This window comes from Polyodon spathula, chromosome 3, assembly GCF_017654505.1.
Source record: "Polyodon spathula isolate WHYD16114869_AA chromosome 3, ASM1765450v1, whole genome shotgun sequence".
NCBI lineage: Eukaryota > Metazoa > Chordata > Actinopteri > Acipenseriformes > Polyodontidae > Polyodon > Polyodon spathula.
The window spans coordinates 30,725,730-30,749,591 of NC_054536.1; the positions used below are offsets into that span (position 1 = coordinate 30,725,730).

Below are 23,862 nucleotides of genomic sequence, written 5' to 3' on the forward strand. Positions count from 1 at the left end.
TACTGAATAAATTCAATCATAGTTTGAATATGAAATTTAGTGACAATCCTAAAACTTTTCAGATGTGTTTTTTGAATGTTAATGTAAAATGGGGATCCTAATGGTTACGTGCAAGGTAGCCTTTGTCATTCCAGTCGTTCTGCATTATTGCCTATATTGTCATTCATTCCCATTAGGCAATTTGTTATATTTCGTACTTGATAGGGAATGTTAGGTTATTATCATAACTCTGGTTCCCTGAAATAGAAATGTAACCATTAACCTTCAAGGTCGCTGTGTTCATGATTGCAGCAGGCTTGAAGGAAAAATGATGAGATCTGTGTGTGCAGTCCTTGCATGTCCTTGGGAGCAGGCTCTGATGAGCAGCATTGATATGTTATTTAGGAGATGAATATTCATTTGGTAGTGGTTACGTTTCTGTCTCAGGGAACCAGGGTTATGATAATGACCTAACGTTCCTTTAATCTGTTATTGTTCCCGATTGTTACCCCTTTTTATCCAACATTTTTGAGAGTAATAGCTAACCAATTTAATAAATTTCTTTCAGTACATTATATATATACACACACACACAGTGCTATAACACAACCTGTTGTAGTGTGGAATCTGTTATAACACGGTAAGGTTTTGGCTCCAATTTTCCCCATAATGCAATTTGACTCAAACATTGGTTGAATATTTCCAGATATTATAGCTTGGCAGACAGTAAAAAACGAAAATCTTTCACTGTTTAAAATGAAACTCGATGCACAGGACAGAGTAAGAATAGTTGAAATTCAGGCAGCAGTTTTTAAAAAAGTGAGTTGAAGGCTGAAATGAGAAATGTAGGTGTCATTTTTTTATCCAGATCTTTCATTCAACTACACATTAGAAATGTAACCTAAAGTGTGTGTGTTTTTTTTTTTTAAATTTAAGAAATATTGCTAAATTAAAATGTTCTTTCGCTGCAAGATGCTGAGAGACTGATGCATGCTTTTATAACCTCTAAGGTGCTGCCTGAGTTTTAACTTGAAAGTATGAACATCACCGCAATACTGGCTTCCTGCCCGGTTTATTATTATTCCTGCTTTTAACTTGTAAAGCTATAAATGGCCTTGCTCCATCTTATTTAACCCCATCACTCCAATCACAGGATGCCAGGTTTCTTACTATTCCCAAGATTTAAAAAAGAACAGGTAGTAGAGTTTTCAGCTGTAAGACCCGTAAACTATGGAATGAACTGTCAAGATCTGTAAGTCACGCACCAGCTGTTGCTGCTTTTAAAACTGGACTAAAAACACATATATTTTCACTATCTCACTTTTTTATTGTTCTTGTTTTTATTTTATTCACTTGTATTGCTTATTGCTACTTTTTAATATTTTGTCAATGTTTTTATTTATGTAAAGAGCTTTGGGCGGTTATCATGAAAGGCACTATATAAATAATAAAGATTGATTTGAGATTTTAGTGTATCAGGGTCAAGGGTACACAAAGAAAATCAAACAGAATCTTGTATAAACACCATGATTGCGTGACCACCTTCCATAATTAATAATTGCCCTGACATGTTTTTGCAGTTTGCTATGACCTTAGGGGTACTCTAAACCTTTGCATCACACTTGCATAGCCCCTGCATTTTTCTAATAACTAGTTGTACATGTTCAACAAAGAGGTTTTAATCTATATTTTGACCCCTGATTCTAAGCCTCCACAGCAGATCTGTGTGTTGTGTGTTTTTTCTGCAGTGGACTGTGAATGGACAGCTGCGAGTTGGGTTCTTCACTACTAAGTTGGTTCCTGCAGGAACAGAGCTCACTTTCGACTACCAGTTCCAGAGATATGGGTTAGTAAATTTCCCAGAGCACGCTGACACTCCATTCAAATAGTGCTTTCTTGTGAACAATGGCTCCTGACTCGAGCATTATAAAAGAGCACTGTATCTGCTCAAATGTATCATAAATGTATGTGTAAATGTAGTCTCTTGTTAAAATATTTTTAATAATGTTTATTATAAACACCGTTCTCAGCTCCCCTACACTTTCTACGAAAATTTATTTTGTTTACCCCTTTTATCTTCCTACACAGAAAAGAGGCGCAAAAGTGTTTCTGCGGGGCACCCAGCTGTCGCGGTTTTCTGGGCGGGGAAAACCGGGTCAGCGTCCGGGCTGCAGGAGGCAAGATGAAGAAGGAGCGGCCCCGTAAGAAAGACTCTGTGAGTTCTGTCAGCCTCGATTTTTGAAATTATGTGTAAAGGATGTCACATGGCTGTTGTAGTGTTGGTATGGATGTTGTGTACCCTTGTGGAAGTCGGGAGATCCGGGTCTGTGTCATAATCTGCTCTGTACCCTACGGGTAGTGCACTTTCTCAGTGCTGCTCATAGTAATGATGGTCTGAGTGCATTTCTCAAAGTGGAACATATTTAATGAACTATCAACTGGCTTGAGAGGGTAGTGTGTAGTCATTATGATGGGGTGTTAAGTCTAAATGAAGACAGCCCTGGTTTCCAGTCCCTGAACAGCCAGGAAGAACCCTGGGAGGGGAAGAACCACTCAACTTTGTATCTCCGTTCCACTGCAGCTATAAAACTAGGTACTGCCACTCACTGTAAGCAGGAAGAGGAATCTGATTGGCTATCGTGGAGGGGATCTCATTGCAGTTTGATTCGTTTATGCAAAAGTTCTTTTATATAGATAAATTGGCTGTGTTTTGTCTATTGTTTTACGCTCAATGATAAAATAATCGTTTTCAGCTTTCTAGTTGTCACCAGTGACCCTTTTTGATATTTGGGGATATTAGTGGTTTAGAGGTGGTTATGTTTTAAATATAGCAATTTTGTCTCCTGTTTTTCTGTGGCACCTTTACCAAGTGTACTAGTTAGGCTAAATGTTTCATGATATGCCGCCCTTGATAGAGTCTTGCGCAGGTCCGATTTTTGCAACCTGTTTCCGACCACGACCCACTACTACCACAGGACCCGACCCGAAACCGCAACCTGCTGTAATACAGTCTTCTTACCAGCGACCTGACCCGCTTTAGTAAGACCTGCAACTCAACCCAAACCCACAAGTGTTTGTCTTTTACCTACTGCCTGCGTCAACTGACTCATAAGAACATAAGAAAGTTTACAAACGAGAGGAGGCCATTCGGCCCATCTCGCTCGTTTGGTTGTTAGTAGCGTATTGATCCCAAAATCTCATCAAGCAGCTTCTTGAAGGATCCCAGGGTGTCAGCTTCAACAACATTACTGGGGAGTTGATTCCAGACCCTCACAATTCTCTGTGTAAAAAAAGTGCCTCCTATTTTCTGTTCTGAATGCCCCTTTGTCTAATCTCCATTTGTGACCCCTGGTTCTTGTTTCTTTTTTCAGGCTGAAAAAGTCCCTTGGGTTGACACTGTCAATACCTTTTAGAATTTTGAATGCTTGAATTAGGTCGCCACGTAGTCTTCTTTGTTCAAGACTGAACAGATTCAATTCTTTTAGCCTGTCTAAATATGACATGCCTTTTAAGCCCGGAATAGAGCAGCAATATCTTTTTTATAGCAAGGTGACCAGAACTGCACACAGTATTCAAGATGAGGTCTTACTAGTGCATTGTACAGTTTTAACATTACTTCCCTTGATTTAAATTCGACACTTTTCACAATGTATCAGAGCATCTTGTTAGCCTTTTTTATAGCTTCCCCACATTGTCTAGATGAAGACATTTCTGAGTCAACAAAAACTCCTAGGTCTTTTTCATAGATTCCTTCTCCAATTTCAGTATCTCCCATATGATATTTATAATGTACATTTTTATTTCCTGCGTGCAGTACCTTACACTTTTGTGACACTGTTTGCCACTCCTCCTACTTTTGTGTCGTCTGCAAATGTAACAAGTTTGCTTACTATACCAGAATCTAAATCATTAATGTAGATTAGGAATAGCAGAGGACCTAATACTGATCCCTGTGGTACACCACTGGTTACCACACTCCATTCTGAAGTTTTTCCTCTAATCGGTACTTTCTGTTTTCTACATGTTAACCACTCCCTAATCCATGTACATGTGTTTCCTTGAATCCCAACTGCGTTCAGTTTGAGAATTAATCTTTTGTGCGGGACTTTGTCAAAAGCTTTCTGGAAATCTAAATAAACCATGTCATATGCTTAGCAATTATCCATTATAGATGTTGCATCCTCAAAAAAATCAAGCAAGTTAGTTAGTACTACTGGGAGGATCTCATCCGTCCCAGGGGATTTGTTTATTTTAAGAGCTCCTAGTCCCTTTAACACTTCTGCCTCAGTTATGCTAAAGTTATTTAAAACTGGATGGGAACTGGATGACATGTGGGGCATGTTGTCAGTATGTTCCTTTGTAAAAACTTTAAAAGTTTCACTGAAAAGTAATCATTTAATATATTTGCTATTTTTTCCTTCATCTACGATTTTGCCATTTGTATCTCTTAAACATTTAATCTCCTCTTTGAATGTTCTCTTGGTGTTGTAATATTGGAAAAACATTTTGGAATTGGTTTTAGCTCCCTTAGCAATGTTCATTTCTATTTCTCTCTTGGCCTTTCTAACTTCCTTTTTGACTTGCGTTTTCAGTTGCGTGTACTCTTTCTGCGTACTTTCTTTTTGGTCCTTTTTTAACGCTCTGTAAAGTGCCTTTTTTCGCTGAATATTTTTTTAATTGATCTATTAAACCATTTTGGCAATTTAGTTTTACATTTAGATTTGTCTACTTTAGGAATGTAATTGTTTTGCGCCTCTAGTACTACATTTTTGAAGAACAACCATCCTTCTTCTGTGGGTGTTTTCTCTGTTTTACTCCAATCTACTTCTGTTAGTCTCTGTTTCATACCTTCATAGTTTGCTTTTCTAAAATTGTAAACCTTAGCTTTAGTCATTACTTTTGGGGTTTTAAAAAACACTTCAAATGAGACCATGTTGTGGTCTGAGTTTGCCAGTGGTTCTCTGACCTCTGTTTTAGTTATTCTATCTTCGTTATTTGAAAAGACTAAATCCAGGCATGCCTCCTCTCTAGTCGGTGCCTTGACAAATTGTGTTAGGAAGCAGTCATTTGTCATTTCCACCATTTCTATTTCATCCTTCGCGCTACCCATCGGGTTTTCCCATTTTATTTGGGGGAAGTTGCAATCCCCCATTAGTATGGTTTCTCCTTTGCTACACGCATTTCCAATGTCATTGTATAAGATTATTGTGCTCACCGTCTGAATTTGGTAGTCTATAGCATGCTCCTATTATTATGCCCTTTTGAATTTTTGTCCGTTATTCTGACCCTTATTGATTCGGTTTTATTTTCTTTGTCCAAGTTTAACACCTGGGCTTCAAGACTGTTGCTTATGTATAGTGCTACCCCTCCTCCTCTTCTGTCCTGCCTGTCTTTCCTATACAATGTATACCCACAAATATTATATTCATCCCCATCACTCTCAGACAACCAAGTTTCTGTAACACCTATCACATCATAGTTACTTGTTAGTGCAGTAGCTTCAAGTTCTAGAATTTTGTTTCCTCACTTTCACACACAGAAATCTCTACCATTCTCCACAGATTGAGTTTACACAACTGGACATATTTTAACATATTAACTATCGCTACTTACTTTACTATAAAATACCTGTCTTCATTTCGTGCCACCAGTTGAAAGGGAGCTACACCTGTGCTTTTGCAGAGGTGATGTACCAGTTCTGTGGCTGTTTTCAAAAACATAATGACAGGTTTTACAAGCAACAAATCCAGTCACATGATCATTATTTTCATTCGCTATGATTCGTGAAGAATTCCACACTTCTGATTTACCTCTCAAACTGTTATCCACTACATGATAGAAACCCTGCACTAAAGCAGAAGGCGATTAAGGATGAGTTGGCTGACCAAGCAGTGTTGTTCTTGCTTATTTGAAACGTCGCAAGATCTTTTGTTTAACCTTGTTCACATGCATTTAATATTACCAAGCAGACGTGATGAAAAGATCTTGTGACGTTAATCAGCCAGCTCATCCCTAATCGCCTTCTGCTTTAGTGCAGGAAATACTGGTACATTTACCTTCTAGTACATTATTTTGGAAGGGGTTACAGACGAGTACGCTGAAAGGAAAAAAAAAAACGTTTTTTTAATGATTTTCAAATTCGGACCCAATTATTATTTTTTTTTTTTGACCCACACCTGAACCACATAAAGCAAAAAAGATCACATTCAGACTTGTACCCAACCGCCTTTTGCTGGTCACCCACAGGCCCTGCGGGTACTCAGCCTGATGCAGGACTCTAACCCTTGATGTATTGTCTAGCTATAGCCTGTGTTGACTGTGATTCCGCTGTACTTGAACATAAAATATATTCCTCTAGTAAGTTTCTTCTGTAGAATTTATTTAAGGAATTGGCATGTTTGGAAATGCCAATATCAATGCATTGCTACCCCTATGCTTCAATGTGTTGTCAGTCATTCCTGTTAATTTTTGGAGCCAACCTTCCCCACCACCCCACCCCCCCTTTCTTTTGGAGGGAGAATGAATGACACGAGGTAGCGACTCTCACTGTGTGCTGTGCGTTTTGAGCTTCTCTGTGCAAAAGGGATTATTTTCACTGTTATACTTTATTTCAGACAAAGGTAAATAAATAATTATAGTAGTCCACAGAAACATTTTGAGAGCACAACTAATGTAATTAATTAGTGTCATGTGAGCCATGCTTTGTTCACTGTTCAGTTATTGAGGAGAGAAGTCTCTGAGTATTTGTATAGTGATAGATAATATTGAGATAAATAATTGTATTGTTTTAACACTTTGCTGTCCCCTGCAGGTGGACGAAGAGCTAGAAGCCTTACTGGAGAATGGAGATGGGCTGTCAGATGAGAAACAGGTGCTGTCTCTGTGCCGGCTCATGGTGAGAGTGGAGACGATGGAGCAGAAACTCACCTGCCTTAAACTCATACAGGTGAGTTAGCCAGCACTGCAGTGAGGGCACTACAAGAACTTGTGACTGATGGGAAAGGTGTATAACTTTTTATACAAGTGTTGAGAGCTCTAGTATCGAATAGCTTTTTTTCATATTCGATGCTGTTGCTATTGTGAATTTTATTTTTTACTGGATGCCATTTTTTTGATGTACCTTGCAAATTAATTCTTTAAATTCAAATGTCAATTATAGGTTCAAACATACTTTATTTTTCCATAATTATATGCTCAGTGAATGTTTGTAGAGCACAGTGGTTATTTACTCCTGAGGATAACCGACTAACCCACAAGCCCCAAAGGAATTGATTACATTGCTCATTATACGTACTGATGTATCCTAACAGTATATATATATATATATATATATATATATATATATATATATATATATATATATATATATATATATATATATATATATATATATATATATATATACACACACACAGTGCCTATAGAAAGTCTACACCCCCTTGAACTTTTTTCACATTTTGTTGTGTCAGTGCCTCAGAGTTATCTACACGCCATACTCCACACTTAAGGGGGAAAAAAGTTTTTATTGAGAAAAAATGTGTATATTAAAAATACAGAACTGAAAGATCATAATTGGAGATGTCTCCACCCCCCTGAGTTAATAATTGGTAGAAGCACCTTTTGGCATCAATTACAGCTGTGAGTCTGTTGGGATAGGTCTTTGCACACCTAGATTTGGCAATATTTGACCAAAACTGTTACAACACTTTACAAAACTGTTCAAACGCTATCAAGTTCCTTGGGGAGCATTGATGGATAGCAATCAAGTCATACCACTAATTTGATTGGATTTAGGTCAGGGCTTTGACTGGGCCACTCAAGGACATTTACCTTTTTGTTCCTTAGCCACTCCAGTGTAGCTTTGGCTGTGTGCTTTCGGTCATTGTCATATTGAAAGGTGAACTTCCGTTCCATGGTTGAGTCTATGCTTTGAAATGCACTGCCCAGCAGAGGGAACCTACAAGAACATGCTGAATGTATCCTGAAATCATGTGAATCACTACATTTAACACAGGTGGAGGCCACTTAACTTGGTGTGTGATTTTGAAGGCGATTGGTTACACCTGAGCTAACTTAGGATTGCTATTACAATGGGGTTGGACACTTATCCAACCAAGCTATTTCAGTTTTTATTTTTTATTAATTTTCTACAAATTTCTAGAATATTTTTTTCACTTGGAAGTTGTGGGGTAGGATGTGTAGAAAAAAAAAAAAAAAAAGAAAATCTATTTTAATGCATTTTAATCCAGGTTATAAGGCAACAAAAGGTGAACATTTTGAAAGGTGTGTAGACTTTCTATAGGCACTGTATATATATGAGAGGGTTTTTTGTATATTATTTTTTTTATATATATATATATATATTTTTTTTTTTTTATGTATATACATGTATGTATGTACATTTGGTGTAAATCTAATCTCCCTACAGAACACCCAGAACCCGACCTGTCTGAAGCTGTTCCTGGATCACCACGGGCTTTCCCTGCTCTGGATTTTCATGGTGGAGCTGGGAGAGGGGAAAGGCAACTCCAGCAACAACATGAAACTGCAGATGGAGGTGAGGCAGATGGAAGGGAGGTGGGGGCTGAGAGCTAAACATCTGTATAGAAATACTGAAAACACACACACATTTACACATTCAAATATACCAATGTTAGTGCTGGGACAACTATTTGATCAAATATTTTTTTTACATGTATTCAGATACAAAATTCAGATGTTCGTATTTGCTAGAAATTACAAAAATACCTTGACTTATTTACTGCCTCGACAAAAGTTGCACTACAGTGTCAAACATGGCAAATGACAAATAGCTCTGTGATATGCAAGATTAATATATAAAAAAAGAATCAACACAGTAGCTCTTGAGCCTTTGTTTAAATTTTAGACAGCAAAAAGTAAACAAACCAGATTATGCACGTGCAAGCATAGTGCTCTCAATGGAAAAAAGCGTTGTGCTCCTTTAGCGCAAATGAGAATCTCATGACAAAGGCAAGCATGTCATTCTGAAATGCCTTACTTAAACAGTGCCCAGCTTGCTGTAAATGTGTAGTGATTTTTATATAGATTGTATATATTATATATTTTTGGTTGCGACTTTATGTGGAATGTAATAAACGAAAACCAAAACGGTGAGTCTTTTTCCCCTGCATTTTATAATGCCTTTTCCACGTTTTGTTTTGAAGTGTTTAAAATTCAGTTTCAGTTTTTGCTTGGTTTCATTCAGCTACAATAAGGCACAAGTAAACCTCAGTTATTGCTTTATGAAAACGTGAGTCACTGTTTACTGTGAAGAAATGGCAAGGAATTTATATATATATATATATATATATATATATATATATATATATATATATATATATATATATATATATATATATATATATATAATATAATTACAAACCAATAAAAAGCATACCATCTCAATCTGCGTTTTTCAGCCATAACATCTGCATATTGCATCACGTAGTTGTATTGCTTTGCTGGTACACAAGATACAGGTATCGTAATTGCAGTTGCCGCAAGTTTTGTGAAAGCAGGAAGGAGGTCGGAATAGTTGTCTTATAACCATGATTTTTGAGCATGCGTTTTACTTGTCAAGATTCTTGGCTGTGACAACAGGTAAGATTCTCCGATACAGATTACTGAGTCATTCTAATACCAGGGATGTGCTTAGTGCTACATGGGATACTGAGACCTCCGCCTACACAATGTATACATTACTCCTTTTGATACAGCTAGACGTTACTGAAACGTCTAGCTGTAAGAGACACACGGACCACGCCCCCCTGCCCCTGCTGCTATGCAGCCTCTCCCTGCGTTCTGTGCCATATAATGTATTAACTTTTTTGAAAACAAATGAACATTTAAATTGAGCAACTATCCGAACTCAAATTCTGTGTTCGTCCCAGCATTAACTAATGTTCAGGTATGCACTGCCATCTGATGGCTTCAATAGTTCTTCTACAACAAAGGTGCGCAACCAAACTTTTCTCACGAGCCGCGTATCCAGAGAACTAGTTTAACCTAACGTGTATAGCGGGCCGTACATTGCTAAAGAATAATCCAAGTTTAACCCTTAATTTTATTTTGTACTGCATGATACACATCACAAACAAAAATATACAAAACAATTAAAAACAAAGCATTAATATTGTACTGTTGTACCATCTATACACGCATTGCACAATAATACAAAGTCAGTGTACTTGCCGAAACGGTTTTATTTAGCAGACGAGTTGTTCAGTTGTAGCAGGCAGCAATGTAGCAAATGTCACAGGGTAGTGACGTCAGCTCCCGAACAACAAGCCTCCTATGTTAGGTATGGGTTATTTCAGTGCAGCGGGTTGGTGCATTTATGAAAGGAGAGGAGACAAGCTGATGAGAAATTACCCTCCGCAGTACAAATTAAAATGGTGTGCTGCTTTTTATGCGAAAAATTTGAAAAAGCAAGTCAACACAGTTTAAAAAAATATTTACGATATATTCATAAGTGAAATGGAATTAATACACTGGGCCACTGTCAGACGATAAACGGGCCGCAGGTTGTGTGTCGTTGTTCTACAACATAACTTAAGAAAAACCTGATTATCGGTGATAATCTCTTTTAGTCCATTCCAATCCATTGCTGAATTAAATAGATTAAAACAATTGCCTTTTAGTTTGGAGCAAAGCTCTGTAGGGTTCAGTTGAATTTAATAGCTGGTTGTCACAAGATCCTTGGCTTTAATGGCCTGCTAGTACCACACAAGGACCACTGCCCTATCTATTGCATACTTTGCCTTTTCTTTTGTTCTTTTATACATTGTTGCTCATTCCACTCTTAAGTCATGTATTGTGTCCCAACACATGTTTTTAGTTTCTTGTGTTTTTTTTTTATTTATTGAAAAAAGCATCCTAATCTTTTGTGTAGATAATAAAGAGCCTGGAGGTGCTGCCAATATCCACTAAGAACATGCTAGAGGAGAGTAAAGTCCTGCACTTCATCCAGCGCTGGGCCCAGACCAAGACTCTGCTGCCCCAGGTGAGCGAGCTGGACGGCTACTCCAGCGAGAACACGTCGCGCGCGCAGACCCCCCTCAACACCCCTGATGGTGCGGGCTGCAGCAAGCCTGCCCAAGAGCTGGACACAGAGACGCCCAAACGGGCTGTCTACCGGCGCCTTAAGATTATCAGTGAGAACAGTATGGACAGCGCACTTTCTGACGCCAGCAAGGCCTCAGATGTGGAGCTGGAGGCCAAGGAGGGCAAGGAAGAGGAGGAGGAAGAGGATGAAGCAGACTCCTCGCAGGCAGACCTAGCTGAGAGCCAGCCCTGTGAAAGCCAGTCCTCCGAGAGCAGAGAGTCCCAGGACAACAGTGTACAGCCTCCTGACAACACAGGCGAGTCTCGGGCTGAGCCACAGACCGAGCCCCGGGCTGAAGGAGACTCTCAGACCACATGTGTGGAAACCAGTGCCAAGAGTGAAGACATTGGGGTCAAAGACACAGGGGACTTTAGGATTGGGAGGGGTGAGGAGCTGGCTCCATGTGAAAAGGCCAGGGATAGTGATAAATCCAGGGCTGAGAGTGGGGTCCCACAAGAGGGGGAGGAGAAGGAGGAAGAGCAGACTAGTGTCCAGCCAGGCAAGACTGAAGGAGGGGACCCCCACACAGAGTCCGAAGTTCCCCAGTCCAGGAGTCTGTGCCTTCAGGCAGAGCTGAAGCAGCAGCCCCAGGATGAAGATCCCGAGGTCGGACCGAAGCTGGAGGAGTCAATGGCTGTGGAGACACCCTCTCAGGACGAGGAGGAGGGGGTGTCTGACGTGGAGAGCGAGCGCAGCCAGGAGCCCACCCACAAGATCACAGACATCAGCGAGATGGCCTCCAAGCTGCTGGACAACTGGAAGGATTTGAAGGTAATAATGTTAGGGAATCATTTTTAAAACTCCCATTGCATAACAGTTTGAGCCATTCTGGATTTTCCTGTGAGCCTTAATTATAACCTATTCATCAGATGCATGCTTTGTGTAATTAAACCCTGGCATGTGTAATTCAGCTGGCATTAAAAGCTAGAATGGCACAAGCTGCTATGCCATGGGAGTCTTAAGTGATACCCCAAACCTGTCTTAGGGTTTTTATCATTGGTTTGTGTGTCTGCTTGCTGCTTTTGAGGTTTGTTAGATGTTTTTAGTTTTTTTTCCTGTGTGGCTTAAGTGTCTGTTTAACAGTAAGAGAGTTGTAGGAGAATTTATGGGAATTGATGGGTTTTAATCATACCTTTCTCAAACAACTAATTATCGATTTAGTTTATCTGTGTGAATATTATATGTTAAATATGACCGATTTTTAATGTGTTCCTTTGGTTTGTGTTCAGGAGGTGTACAGGATTCCCAAGAAGAGCCAAGTGGAGAAGGAACCACAGGGTAAGACCTCTTCAAACTAGGATTTTTAAAAATGTTAATTGAAGACATTTAGTTTAGTTTCATGTTGATCTATTTCTTTTTTGCCTTTTTTTGTCAGTAAAGTTCCAGTAGAGTTTAACCTTTTCACTGCTACATTGTTTTTAGTCTGTGGACATGTATAAATTCTTTGTCACATTTCTATATGACTTTGTTTACACACCATTCAGTCTGATATTTACATAAGCCTTTGATTTATGCTACCATGGAAGATTTATTTTTGTTCACACCAATTTCTAACTTTTTTTTTTTATATATAGCTTTTCTAGTTTGGCCCTTTTTAACCTGTTTTGTTTGTCATTCTTGCAGAACGAGGTCGGGACAGTCAGAGTCTGCGGGACCACCATCTGACTCCACGCACCCCCTCGGGGAGTCTGGAGAGGGACAGGGACAGGGACAGAGACAGGGACAGGGACAGAGAGTCAGAGAGGACACCCCACAGCAAGGATCGGAAGAGGCGCCGTTCTTCTCTTTCCCCCCCACATTCTATCTATGAGAGGAGCAACAGGAGAGGAGACGACCGGTGAGGAGGCTGGAGTAACTTTGTAGTATATTCACTTGGTAGTAGATTCTCATCTGTACGATCAGAAACACAGTACAGTGCCACTTCTAATGTAGCAATGCAGTCAACAACGCAAAAACATTACTTTTAGAAAGAGCCTTTCACTCTTAGCAAATTAAGTTTGAATTTGTTGGTATGAAGTCTATAATAAAATACTGTATTACTTCAATTTGGCGCCACCCTTGTATTAAAGACGGCCTCGTATTGACGCCGCAGTCATATATCAGCTTTGTAATAGAGGCCGCCCTCGAATAAACGCCTCTATCAATAAAGAAACATTAAGGGATTTTTTTCTCCCCCTACTAAAAAAACACACACACAGTAAACAAATAAACGCTCAACACTAACTATGTACATGTAATGCCACCGATGAGACGGGAGCCTCAATCTAGCACATAAATTACAAACTAATGCACACACACATAGTAAGCACATTTTATTTTATGGTTGTACAGTTCTGAAAGAAAATGCAAGATAAACTACGTACAGAACAGCGGTCCTTCTGAAGTTCTTATAGGTGGTTTTGTTGTTTTGTTTTTAGTTAAATTGTAATTCCCGTACTCAATCCTAAAACAGTGTGCTTACTATCTATGAGAAGATTTAGTTTCGGTTTATTTTGCAGAGCAATTACAAACAACCAAGTTACAGTAAGAAAAAAAAATAACCAAGTAGGATATATTGTAGTTTTTACAGAAATCAATCTGATATTCTGAGTTAATTTTTGGTGCAGAAAAACATCTACATCACACTGTTGGATTTAACTGCCACACCAGCGTTGTCCCGCCCCTTAACAACCAATACACACTCCTGATTCGTTGGTAAAATAGTACTCCCCTGACCTTCCAACTCCTACCTAATAGGCTCTCAGTAACTGTCACTGATAAATGTACTGTAGTCAAAGTAGGTTAGCCACACTTGCTGCTACATACAGATAGGCTACCATATTACAGAAAATAAGCAGCTGCGATACTTCTAAAATGTCATAAATCATGTAATAAAATATTGCAGTGTTTGAAAATCTTGGTGTTATTTATAAAGGCCGCCCTCTTAAGCGCTGCAGTCATTTTTATCAATTTAAAATAAACAATGCGGTGCCAAATTCAAGTAATACAGTACTCAAGGTTTTGGAAGAGACCGTGCCTCTGAATGTAGCAACACTTGAGTAACTTATAGGAGCCACTTCTATAAAGTGGTGAGTATGGAATGGGTTACTTAGCCGTGTTGTCGTTGCTGAATCATTGGGATCCTTAAAGACCCGAGTTGACCGTTTTTGAGATAAACCAGCTGCTAGCAACTGAATGAGCAGCGATAGGCTGAATGGTCGTTCTTTTGTTTGTAAATTCTCTTATGTTCCTAAACTGTTCCAACAATTAAGGGACATTCAGAGATGTGTGTTTAATGTCCCCAAATATTGTATTGATCTTGTTTGAAAGAGTCTGGGAATAAATGAGGTACACCCACATGCTATGTGGTCAATACGGACATTGATACAGGCCTGGTATCGATTATGCATATTGAAAATCAGTGTTTTGAGATGTTCTTGTATACACATGCCTACCTTGAACGTCTCTCATGCATGCTGACCCTGTCCTCTTCCCTTAGGTATGATGTCCAGAGCAACAGCAGTAAGAAGGGCAGGACCAAGGAGCGCAACAAGCTGTCGACAGAGGAGCGGCGCAAACTGTTTGAGCAGGAGGTGGCTCAGCGCGAGGCTCACAAACAGCAACAGCTGCAGCACACCCTGGGGGTCGGCTCACCCATGCCCTACGATCCCCTGGGCACCTACGCCAGCAGCACCCACCAGAGCTTCTACCCGCCGGGCTACCCCATTCAGACTTACGTGGACCCCAGCAACCCCAATGCAGGCAAGGTCCTGCTGCCCACCCCTCCTGTGGAGCCCATGTGCGGCACACTGGCTTACGAACAGATGACACCCCAGCCCCTTCTCCCAGACCCCGGCCTCCCCTCACCCACACAGCAGCCCGTTGCAGCCATACAGCATGTTCCCACAACCATCGAAGTACCCAGCACTCCGCAGTACATGCAGCAGAGCGTGCCCCAGGACCCTGCCCTTTCTGTCCTCTCAGGGCCCACACCAACAGGGCAGCAGCAGGTTCAGGGGCAGAGTTACACCTTGTGGGACCACAGTGCTCAGCAGCCCTTGGCAGTGCAGCCACAGCCCTACCAGCCGGCACAGCCACAGACTGCCGTCTACTACCAGAGTCAGCCCTGCCAGGCAGTATACAGCAACGCCACGCCCTATGCACAGACTAGCACTACCGTGGTACAGGTGAGGGACAGCCTGTGTTGATTTATTAGTCAATATTTTTGTATATGAGGTAGACTCAATCATTCATTGAAACTCACACTAGTCCTGCACCTGAGTTTTTTAAACTCAGGAGTTTAATAGTAAGTACACTGTTCCTGCCTTATTGCTGCACAAACAACTGATATTTAGTAAATCTACAGACTACAAGGTGTGATTTATTCATGCTTTGATGATATATAAATGTGATCAGAGCAGATTTACCAGGTGCTGTGACTGTTCAGACTCGTGGCACCTAGTCATTTCAGTAATGTACCTAAACAAGAGAATTTATAAAACCCAGGACTGGGTGCAAGGCTATTGTGAGATATTTAAGCCTGGCACACTCAAGTGCAGTGTCTAGGAGGCGCCTTCTCCTCCGGGGTTATACGGACCAGTTTGTGTTGTGTTGTAACACTGATGAAGCCATAGGCCAAAATTTTGATTTATTTGTTATTTGGTTATTACCTAATTTACACATAACTTTAAACACTGTTGGACATAAGGGTTAATTCCCTGGCTTATCCAAGGCTCAGAATCCCTAACAAACTGCTGGGAGGTTTGGTTATTTTTTTATTTAAAAATAAATAAATAGTAGGCTTTTTCCTGGTTCGGATGTTTTGCTTTTGATGATAATGATTCTTTCCCTGCTGTACCTCCTCAGGGCTATGCACAGCCAGTCACCCCGTACATCCAGGGCCAGCAGTTGTATTCAGCTCACCAGCAGGGGGTGGTGTTGCAGCAGGCAGGAACAGTAACAACAATCTTAACGGCACAGACGGTGCAACAGGTAGGCACAGCCCCTGACTCAGCCACCCTAGTGTGCACTGCTGAGGGCACTACTGTTGGCTCCTGCAACAGAATGCCTATAGAAAGTCTACACCCCCTTGAACTTTTTTTTCACATTTTGTTGTGTCAGTGCCTCGGTTTCATGCATTTAAATGAGGATTTTTTCCACTTATCTACACACCATACTCCATACTTAAGGGGGGAAAAAGGTTTTATTGAGGAAAAAAAAAGAAATGTATTAAATACAAAACTGAAAGATCATAATTGGATAAGTCTCCACCCCCCTGAGTTAATACTTGGTGGAAGCACCTTTGGCAGCAATTACAGCTGTGAGTCTGTTGGGATAGGTCTCTGCCAACTTTGCCCACCTAGATTTGGCAATATTTGACCATTCTTCTTTACAAAACTGTTCAAGCTCTGTCAACTTCCTTGGGGAGCGTTAATGGACAGCAATCTTCAAGTCATAACACTTGAGTGGGTTCTGACTGGGCCACTCAAGGACAGTTACCTTTTTGTTCTTTAGCCACTCCAGTGTAGCTTTGGCTATGTGCTTTGGGTCGTGGTCGTTGTCATTATGAAAGGTTAACTTCCATCCCAGTTTCAGCTTTCTTGTAGAGGGCAATAGGTTTTCCTCAAGGACTTCTCTGTACTTTGCTCCATTCATTTTCCCTTCTATTCCTGACAAGTGCCCCAGTCCCTGCCGATGAGAAACATCCCTGTAACATGATACTGACTCCACCATGTTTCACAGTAGGGATGGTGTTCTTTGGGTGATGCACTGTGTTGGGTTTGCGCCAAACATAACGCTTTGTATTTAGGCCAAAAAATTCAAATTTAGTTTCGTCAGACCACAAAACTTGTTTCCACATGGCTACAGAACCTCCTGAGTGGTTTGTTGCGTACTTCAAACAGGATTCAAGGAGGGCTCTCGTGAGTAATGGCTTCCTTCTTGCCACCCTACCATACAGGCCAGATTTGTGGAGTGCTTGGGATATTGTTGTCATATGCACACTTTGACCAGTCTTGGCCATAAAAGCCTGTACCTCTTGCAAAGTTGCCAATGGCCTTTTGGTAGCCTCTCTGATCAGTCTCCTTCTTGCTCGGTCATCGAGTTTGGGATAAGCAGGGTCTTGGTGGTGCCATACACCTTCCACTTCTTAATAATCGTCTTGACCATGCTTCAAGGGATATTCATGGCCTTAGATATTTTTTATACCCATCCCCTGATCTGTTCCTTTCAACAACTTTATCCCAGAGTTCTTTTGAAAGCGCCTTGGTGCTCATGGTTGAGTCTTTGCTTTGAAATGCGCTACCCAGCAGAGGGAACCTACAGGAACTGTTGAATTTATCCTGAAATCGTGTGAATCACTACAATTTAACACAGATGGAAGCTACTTGGTGTGTGATTTTGAAGGTGATTTGGTTACACCTGAGCTAATTTAAGATTGCTATTACAAGGGGTTGGACCCTTATCCAACCAAGCTATTTCAGTTTTTATTTAATAAAATTTGTACAAATTTCTATAATATTTTTTCACCTGGAAGTTGTGGGGTAGTATGTGTAGCTAAATGAAAAAAAAAAAGTGTTTTAATGCATTTTAATTCCAGGCTATAAGGCAACAAAAGGTGAAAAATATGAAAGGGGGTGTAGACTTTCTATAGGCACTGTACATATACAGTACAGTGCGCCCTCTATTTCTCTGTCTAACTTCCACATGTAAAAAGAAAAAATCTGAAATATTAAAAAAAGGGAAAGGCCCTTGTAAAAAATAGGACTTTCAGAATTTACTGTCAACATAGTGTAACGGTGATTTAACCAAATTTGTGATTTATCGAATGGTGAAATATCCAGAGAGCACTGTATAGATGTGATCTATAATAAATTGTGCCTAGTAAATTCTTGCCTTTTGGATTTTCGGTTATAATTAATATAATTGTGTGTGTATTTTGTGTTGCTTTTTTTTTTTTTTTTTGCAAAATGGCTGTAATTCAGTCTTCATTCAATTTGTCTGCTTCATTCTGTGTTAGGAGTTGTTGGTGCCAAACAGTTTGATGGACCTGCCCCCTCCCTCACCCCCGAAACCCAAAACCATTGTCCTTCCTCCCAACTGGAAAGCAGCACGGGACCCTGAGGGCAAGATCTACTACTACCACGTAATCACCAGGTAGGGGCTACTAAACTACTGCCTCTCTGAGAAACACCGTTTTGTTTCAATTATAGGGTGGGTAAGGGCAGGATTTAACTACAATCATAACTAAACTCGCTGTGCATTGGATTTCGATAGTGCATTCTGCCATTCAGAGGTTAACACAGCATACAGTGCATTTCCAGGCAGCAGAGTTGCAAAACCCTGAACGTGTCACTTAATCTATTTAAGTTGAAAGGCTCTTTTGCTTTGACTTGGAGTATGGGGTAGGATCTGCTTCTGTCTAGGCTGTTAGCAGGTGCATGGGTGCTGAGGCTCGATGAGGATAGATCGGAGCTTAACTGTCTAGGTCACATATTGATTTACTGTGCTGCTGTCCGCAGCCCTAAAACTAAATAGTGTTGTCAAATTTGAGGAATTGTTATGACAAGATTGAGCAGTTTTAGTAATCTGATCAATACTGAAAAATGGTGGTGGTGGTTACATAGATGATCTATCATGACTGTTCAAGGAGTGCTGCAGTTTGGGTTACCTGTTCTGTTTACCTGTAGATAACAAGTATAATGTATGGAAAACAAAGTACAGTAAAACCTTTAAAATTTTAGTTTTCAGCAAAAAAAAAAAAAAAAAAATGTTCATGCCAAAGGAAGCAAATGACTGCAAGCTGCGTTGATGCATTTTATTTCAAATAAATGTAAAAACAAGCGCTGTGTTAAGCCAGATTTTCCTGGATGTTTTACTGTGTTAAACAGTGTGTGCTGGAAAGCCTTGTCAGAATATAGGTCAGGTAAGGGCGCAGTGAAGGCCTTACCTGACAATTTCCCGTCTCTCGGAATTGTCAGCTTTGTGATTTTAATATTATGTTAAGTGGGATGTAATTATGTAAAAAAAGAAAAGCATCAGTATTGAGGCAGATAACCATAAGAATGAGAGTATCACGTAGACACACACACACACACACAGCTTGTATTGTTGCTTTGTTGTTTATTAGATGTTGTTGAGCTGGTCTTTTCAGTCAGATGTTTTAATGGTTTCTTTCTCTTTCACTAGACAAACGCAGTGGGACCCCCCCTGCTGGGATGGAGGCAGTGATGATGCCAGTGTCGACCATGAAGCCGAAATGGACCTGGGGACACCCACATACGATGAGAACCCCACCAAGGTAACCCCACAGCGCAACTACCTGTGTTTTGCCACTGTGTGGTGGGTGTGTGTGTGTGTCCAGCATCTGGGGAGAAAAAAACCTCAAATTGCATGTTTTCTCGTTTTGCTGTGTATTCCATTGACAATTTGTGGTTTTTTGCAGCTGTCAATATGTGAATGTATGTATGTATTTATTTATATTTATTTTTGCATAGCTTTGTGATGGTTTTCTTTTGCAGTTCATCATTAGCTTTGTGTCTGTTGTCGAGACAATTGCACATTACTTATTTATACATTTAACACAGGTATACAGCATTCAGTCTGCTAAGTCTGAGCGGCCTGTACAAGTCATGGAATGATTTGCAATGTTCTTTTACTGTGGCATTAGCATGGTTTGTGGTGTACTGTTTTTGTTGCGCAGTAGTCCTATATATATAATATATATATATATATATGTATATATATATATATATATATATATATATATATATATATATATATATATATATATATATAATATGTATGTTTTTATTGTGGTTTAACACTTCTAAACATTTTTCAGGATCTGTCAATGTCTCAGGATGGGAGCTTAGAGGGGACTCCTAATGCTTACCAGGTATGGGCCCTCACTGTTTGATTTCTAGCGGATACCATGTGCCCTGCCACCTCTACGATGGAATAGTCCTAGTTACACCCTAGTTGCATTCAACAGTTGAAGCTGACCGTTTTTAGCTGTTTGCATTGCAAAAGAAGAAAACATTTTAGCATTTTATTTTGCACAATGGACATTGTCTGACGCAGGGTTTTCATTTATTGGCTTGTTGTTTTCTGCTGTTGCCTTTCCTAGTAGTGCAGTGGTGAAATCCTGAGATCAGTTAGACTTTTCTTGCAGATATAAATAAGGTGCAAACAGTGATCATAGGAACATTCGGTGTTTGAAATGCTTGGAGTTTCCCAAAGTTAGTGTGAACGGTTTTTAGATTTGAGAAGTTCAGGCTTTTCTGCTTCTAATGGTTTATGGAGGGTCTGGCATTGTGACTTTAAGGATGGTTTCATGGTCTACTGGGTCTGGCCTCTAATACACTGTCTTAGGTAGGTTGTAGAAAGCTGTGGACGAGCATGGTTTGTGCACTGCTGCTACAGATAAGCTTCAAGACTAGTTCTTAGACACTATTTTTTGTTGTTCAACCGGATTAATAGTACTCCATATAACTTAACACTGCATATTGTAAGAGAGATGAATAAATATATATTCCCTTCAGTCACTGTATAATTGTACCATGTTAAGTTTAATTTATGCATCTATTTTATTTATTTATATATATTATATATATATATATATATATATATATATATATATATATATATATATATATATATATATATATATATATATATTTTTATTTTGTGTTTTTCTTTTTTCATTTTGACAGGGCAATAGGGATGGGTCGCTATACTGGTTTTTCAGTTTACCGTGGTTTAGGTACATTACGGTATTAATACCATTAATTTTATTGTAAACTGTAATTATCGTAATTGGGTTAAACAACGGTTAATGCATTTTTCAACAGCAAACACGCTTCCTCTAAATCAAGCGCCGGTACTTGCAGCCTTAACAAAGTGTCTGAGGAAGATCTTTTTGTGAACAGATACTGTATTTTGATAATGGTTTTGAAGGAAACGGTCAACGACACAGAACACACGTTTCAATTGCTGAGTTCTGTTACCCAGAGCTTGCTGCGCCGGTTGCTCTGACGTCGCACACAGCTTTGAGAGAAACTTCTTCTCCAAACCTTGCAACGTGCTGTATCAGTTTAATGTAATCGATTAACATTAATTATTGTAAAGTTATACATCACTTATCATTGATTTAGTGTATTATGTTTGTTTAAATAATGTATTTTAATATAGTGTTAACAAGGCTGTTCACGGCTTCATTGTATAATGATAAAATGTTGTTCGCCTCTGCTAACAAAAATGTAATTTAAGTTCATGACCACTGGGGATATTTTTTGTATGATCTTAAATTCAAAATGATGCTATTTCAAATAAATCATTATGTTTTGCCTAAGTGTACTCAAGAAAATTGAGAGCCGAATTTTCAAAAAAACAAAAACAAATGAAGGTTCTTGAGAGCCGGACATACCCAAACATATTTCTCTAATTTGCCAATGGTCCTTTACAAATGCTGAGTACATTCGAATAACTATGTACAAATGCTTCCCTGTTTAATGGGATAGCGGAGTTTTTGTTAATCAAAAAAATTATAATTTTGACCAATGAAAATGCAAGTCTCTTTGCTATTCCGGACGGTAATCCTCCCCCCTGCATCCAGACCTCAATTTGATCAATAAAAAACCGTGACTGTAACCCATGTAGCAATCAAAGGAAAGGCAAGTATTTGAAGCAGGAATCTACAAAACCCTGTTGGATGCATTTGAGACGCATCAATTTATAACCATGTAGTTTTCCATGTTTACCAATTTCTGCCATCAAGAACAGTGCTATTTCAAGTACATCTGACTTTTAATGTTTAACAATGAATTAGCTCATAGCTTGGGTGCAAAATGTCTTATGACCATGTCATTAATGTTAAAAATGGAATGTTGTCCTTATCTAAATAAATAAATACATACGTTTCCGACGGTACAAGTTATTAAATGTTCAATTTGTATCCCAAAAGTCGTTCTGCTTCCACAGGAGTGACGGTCTCGGGTCAGGTTCTGCTTTCAGTGGGTCTGTCAAAGCCACTGCAGGGTCTTCTGTCCGTTTCTGCACATCACAGGTGTCGGTGACAGTCTTTTTAAAAGCCTGATGCCTGCAAAAAAACTAAAATCTTGTTAGCCGTGCTCCCATCTTTGCATTCTCATCTCCATCATCAGTGGGGAAACTCCAAAGAGATTAAGCTGGTTCTAGCATAGAGCCATACATCTCTGCCACATGCACCTTTCACTCAAAAAGGTGCTTGTACAAGGGATGAAGGGTTTTTGGGTCACACATGACACCATATTGGTTTCTAACAGAACAAACAGCACGACCCTCATGCACACCATGCTGAGGTCCTGGTTGAGTGCTCAGTTTGAGGTTATCACTAACAGCACATCACCTCCACACACATACAACGCAGACTGAGCTGTTGAAAGTGCTGCCTGCTTTCCACCCTGACCTTCCTGCCCCAGAGGCCATTGGTCTGCTTCCTGAGCAAACACGCAAGTCAGTTGGGAGTATTGACCGCACAGGCTTTTAACATCCGCCGTACTTCAAGTACTATATCTAACCCTAGGGCTGCCCAAGTTGTATCTCTTAGTGGTGGTGGGGTTGTAATTTGAACTCTCAAACCTCTGCTGGAACTGTCCTTTTTTTTTTTTTTTTTTTTTTGTCAGTAAGTGCGCAGAGTGAAGGTTGAATCATTTGTCTGTTTTAATTTCTGCTTTCAGTGTTCAACACCATCTGCTCTTTGTTAGACCGAGAGCTGACAGGCAGAGGAGCAGACAGCCTGGCACTTTGATCTCTCCATGATTGGCACTCCATATACCTCCTATTTTTGCTTTCTAAAAGCTGGCATTATGGCTTTTGAGCTCAGAACAAACCAAATGGATTTCAGAAATGTATGCAAGCAATTAAACATGTCTTTCTTTTATTTAGAAAATGTAGGGCCTGTTTTACAAAGTGTGTGTGATACTGTAAAGATTAGCACCACTCCAGAAAGGAAATCCACAAGCTGTGAAATAGTATAGTTGCACTAGTGGCAGTTGTGACCAGTGTTTTTAAGAAGTTTTAGTAGTGATCATACTAAAGTAGTTTGGTAAAAAAATGATCTGTATTGATGAAATGTTGTATTCAGTACAGATCTAAAATATGCAGGTTGGATAGCACCAGGAACTGAAGCCTTCTGTCTGTCCGCCTTGTTAGTGCTAGTGACCTGAACGGCCTTTTAAAGCAGAACTATGTGAACCCTAAACCTTGGAGCTCTGCTCCGATGACCGTCATGAGACAGACGCTGTTTTTGAAGAATGAGAGGTTAGACTCGTGGATTAGAGACTGATCTTGGAACAGCTCTCCTTAGATCCAGGGAAGGGAGTAGAGCTGTGGAGAATAGGCTTATTATAAACATGTTGTTTCTCCCTTTCAATTGGTTGCAGCACCCGAAACAAGTGGGAGTCAGCCGTGGCTCGCACTGTACTTTATTGTTTTCATTTATCTCATTTAAGTTGTGTTTAACTGTCTAGGTTTTGTTTTTTGTCTCTATTTTCCTGCTTCTGTGTGTGTGTGTGCGTGTGTCTGTGTCTCTCTGTGTATGGTGGCACATGAACATATTTAAGCCTGTGCTGTGTTATAGTCATGTTCCATCTCCTTGTGCCACTAGTTCTGTGCAATGTCGTATTGGGTCAGAGCAGACCATACAAACTTGTAATAAACTTGTGTTGCTGTGTCTGTGAGGGCTGTCATGTATCCATGGAGGAATCCCTACTAACACAAGTTGCTGTCAGTGTCATAAC

General features: G+C 39.8%; 1 protein-coding gene across 5 annotated transcripts in view; it reads left to right on the top strand.

The window, feature by feature from the left end:
* Positions 1-23,862, top strand: part of LOC121312967 (histone-lysine N-methyltransferase SETD2-like) — an 83,729-nt gene that overhangs the window by 53,487 nt on the left and 6,380 nt on the right. For 3 of the 5 annotated variants that reach the window (XM_041245003.1, XM_041245002.1, XM_041245001.1), the window contains 12 exons: positions 1,728-1,825; positions 2,068-2,194; positions 6,791-6,925; positions 8,408-8,536; positions 10,892-11,875; positions 12,334-12,382; positions 12,728-12,941; positions 14,583-15,270; positions 15,950-16,075; positions 18,102-18,238; positions 19,271-19,382; positions 19,926-19,979. In XM_041245003.1, coding sequence (XP_041100937.1) covers positions 1,728-1,825; positions 2,068-2,194; positions 6,791-6,925; positions 8,408-8,536; positions 10,892-11,875; positions 12,334-12,382; positions 12,728-12,941; positions 14,583-15,270; positions 15,950-16,075; positions 18,102-18,238; positions 19,271-19,382; positions 19,926-19,979 — 2,853 coding nt within the window. The remainder of the gene's footprint in view (positions 1-1,727; positions 1,826-2,067; positions 2,195-6,790; positions 6,926-8,407; positions 8,537-10,891; positions 11,876-12,333; positions 12,383-12,727; positions 12,942-14,582; positions 15,271-15,949; positions 16,076-18,101; positions 18,239-19,270; positions 19,383-19,925; positions 19,980-23,862) is intronic. The other 2 variants (XM_041245006.1, XM_041245005.1) reach the window with 2 other exon arrangements.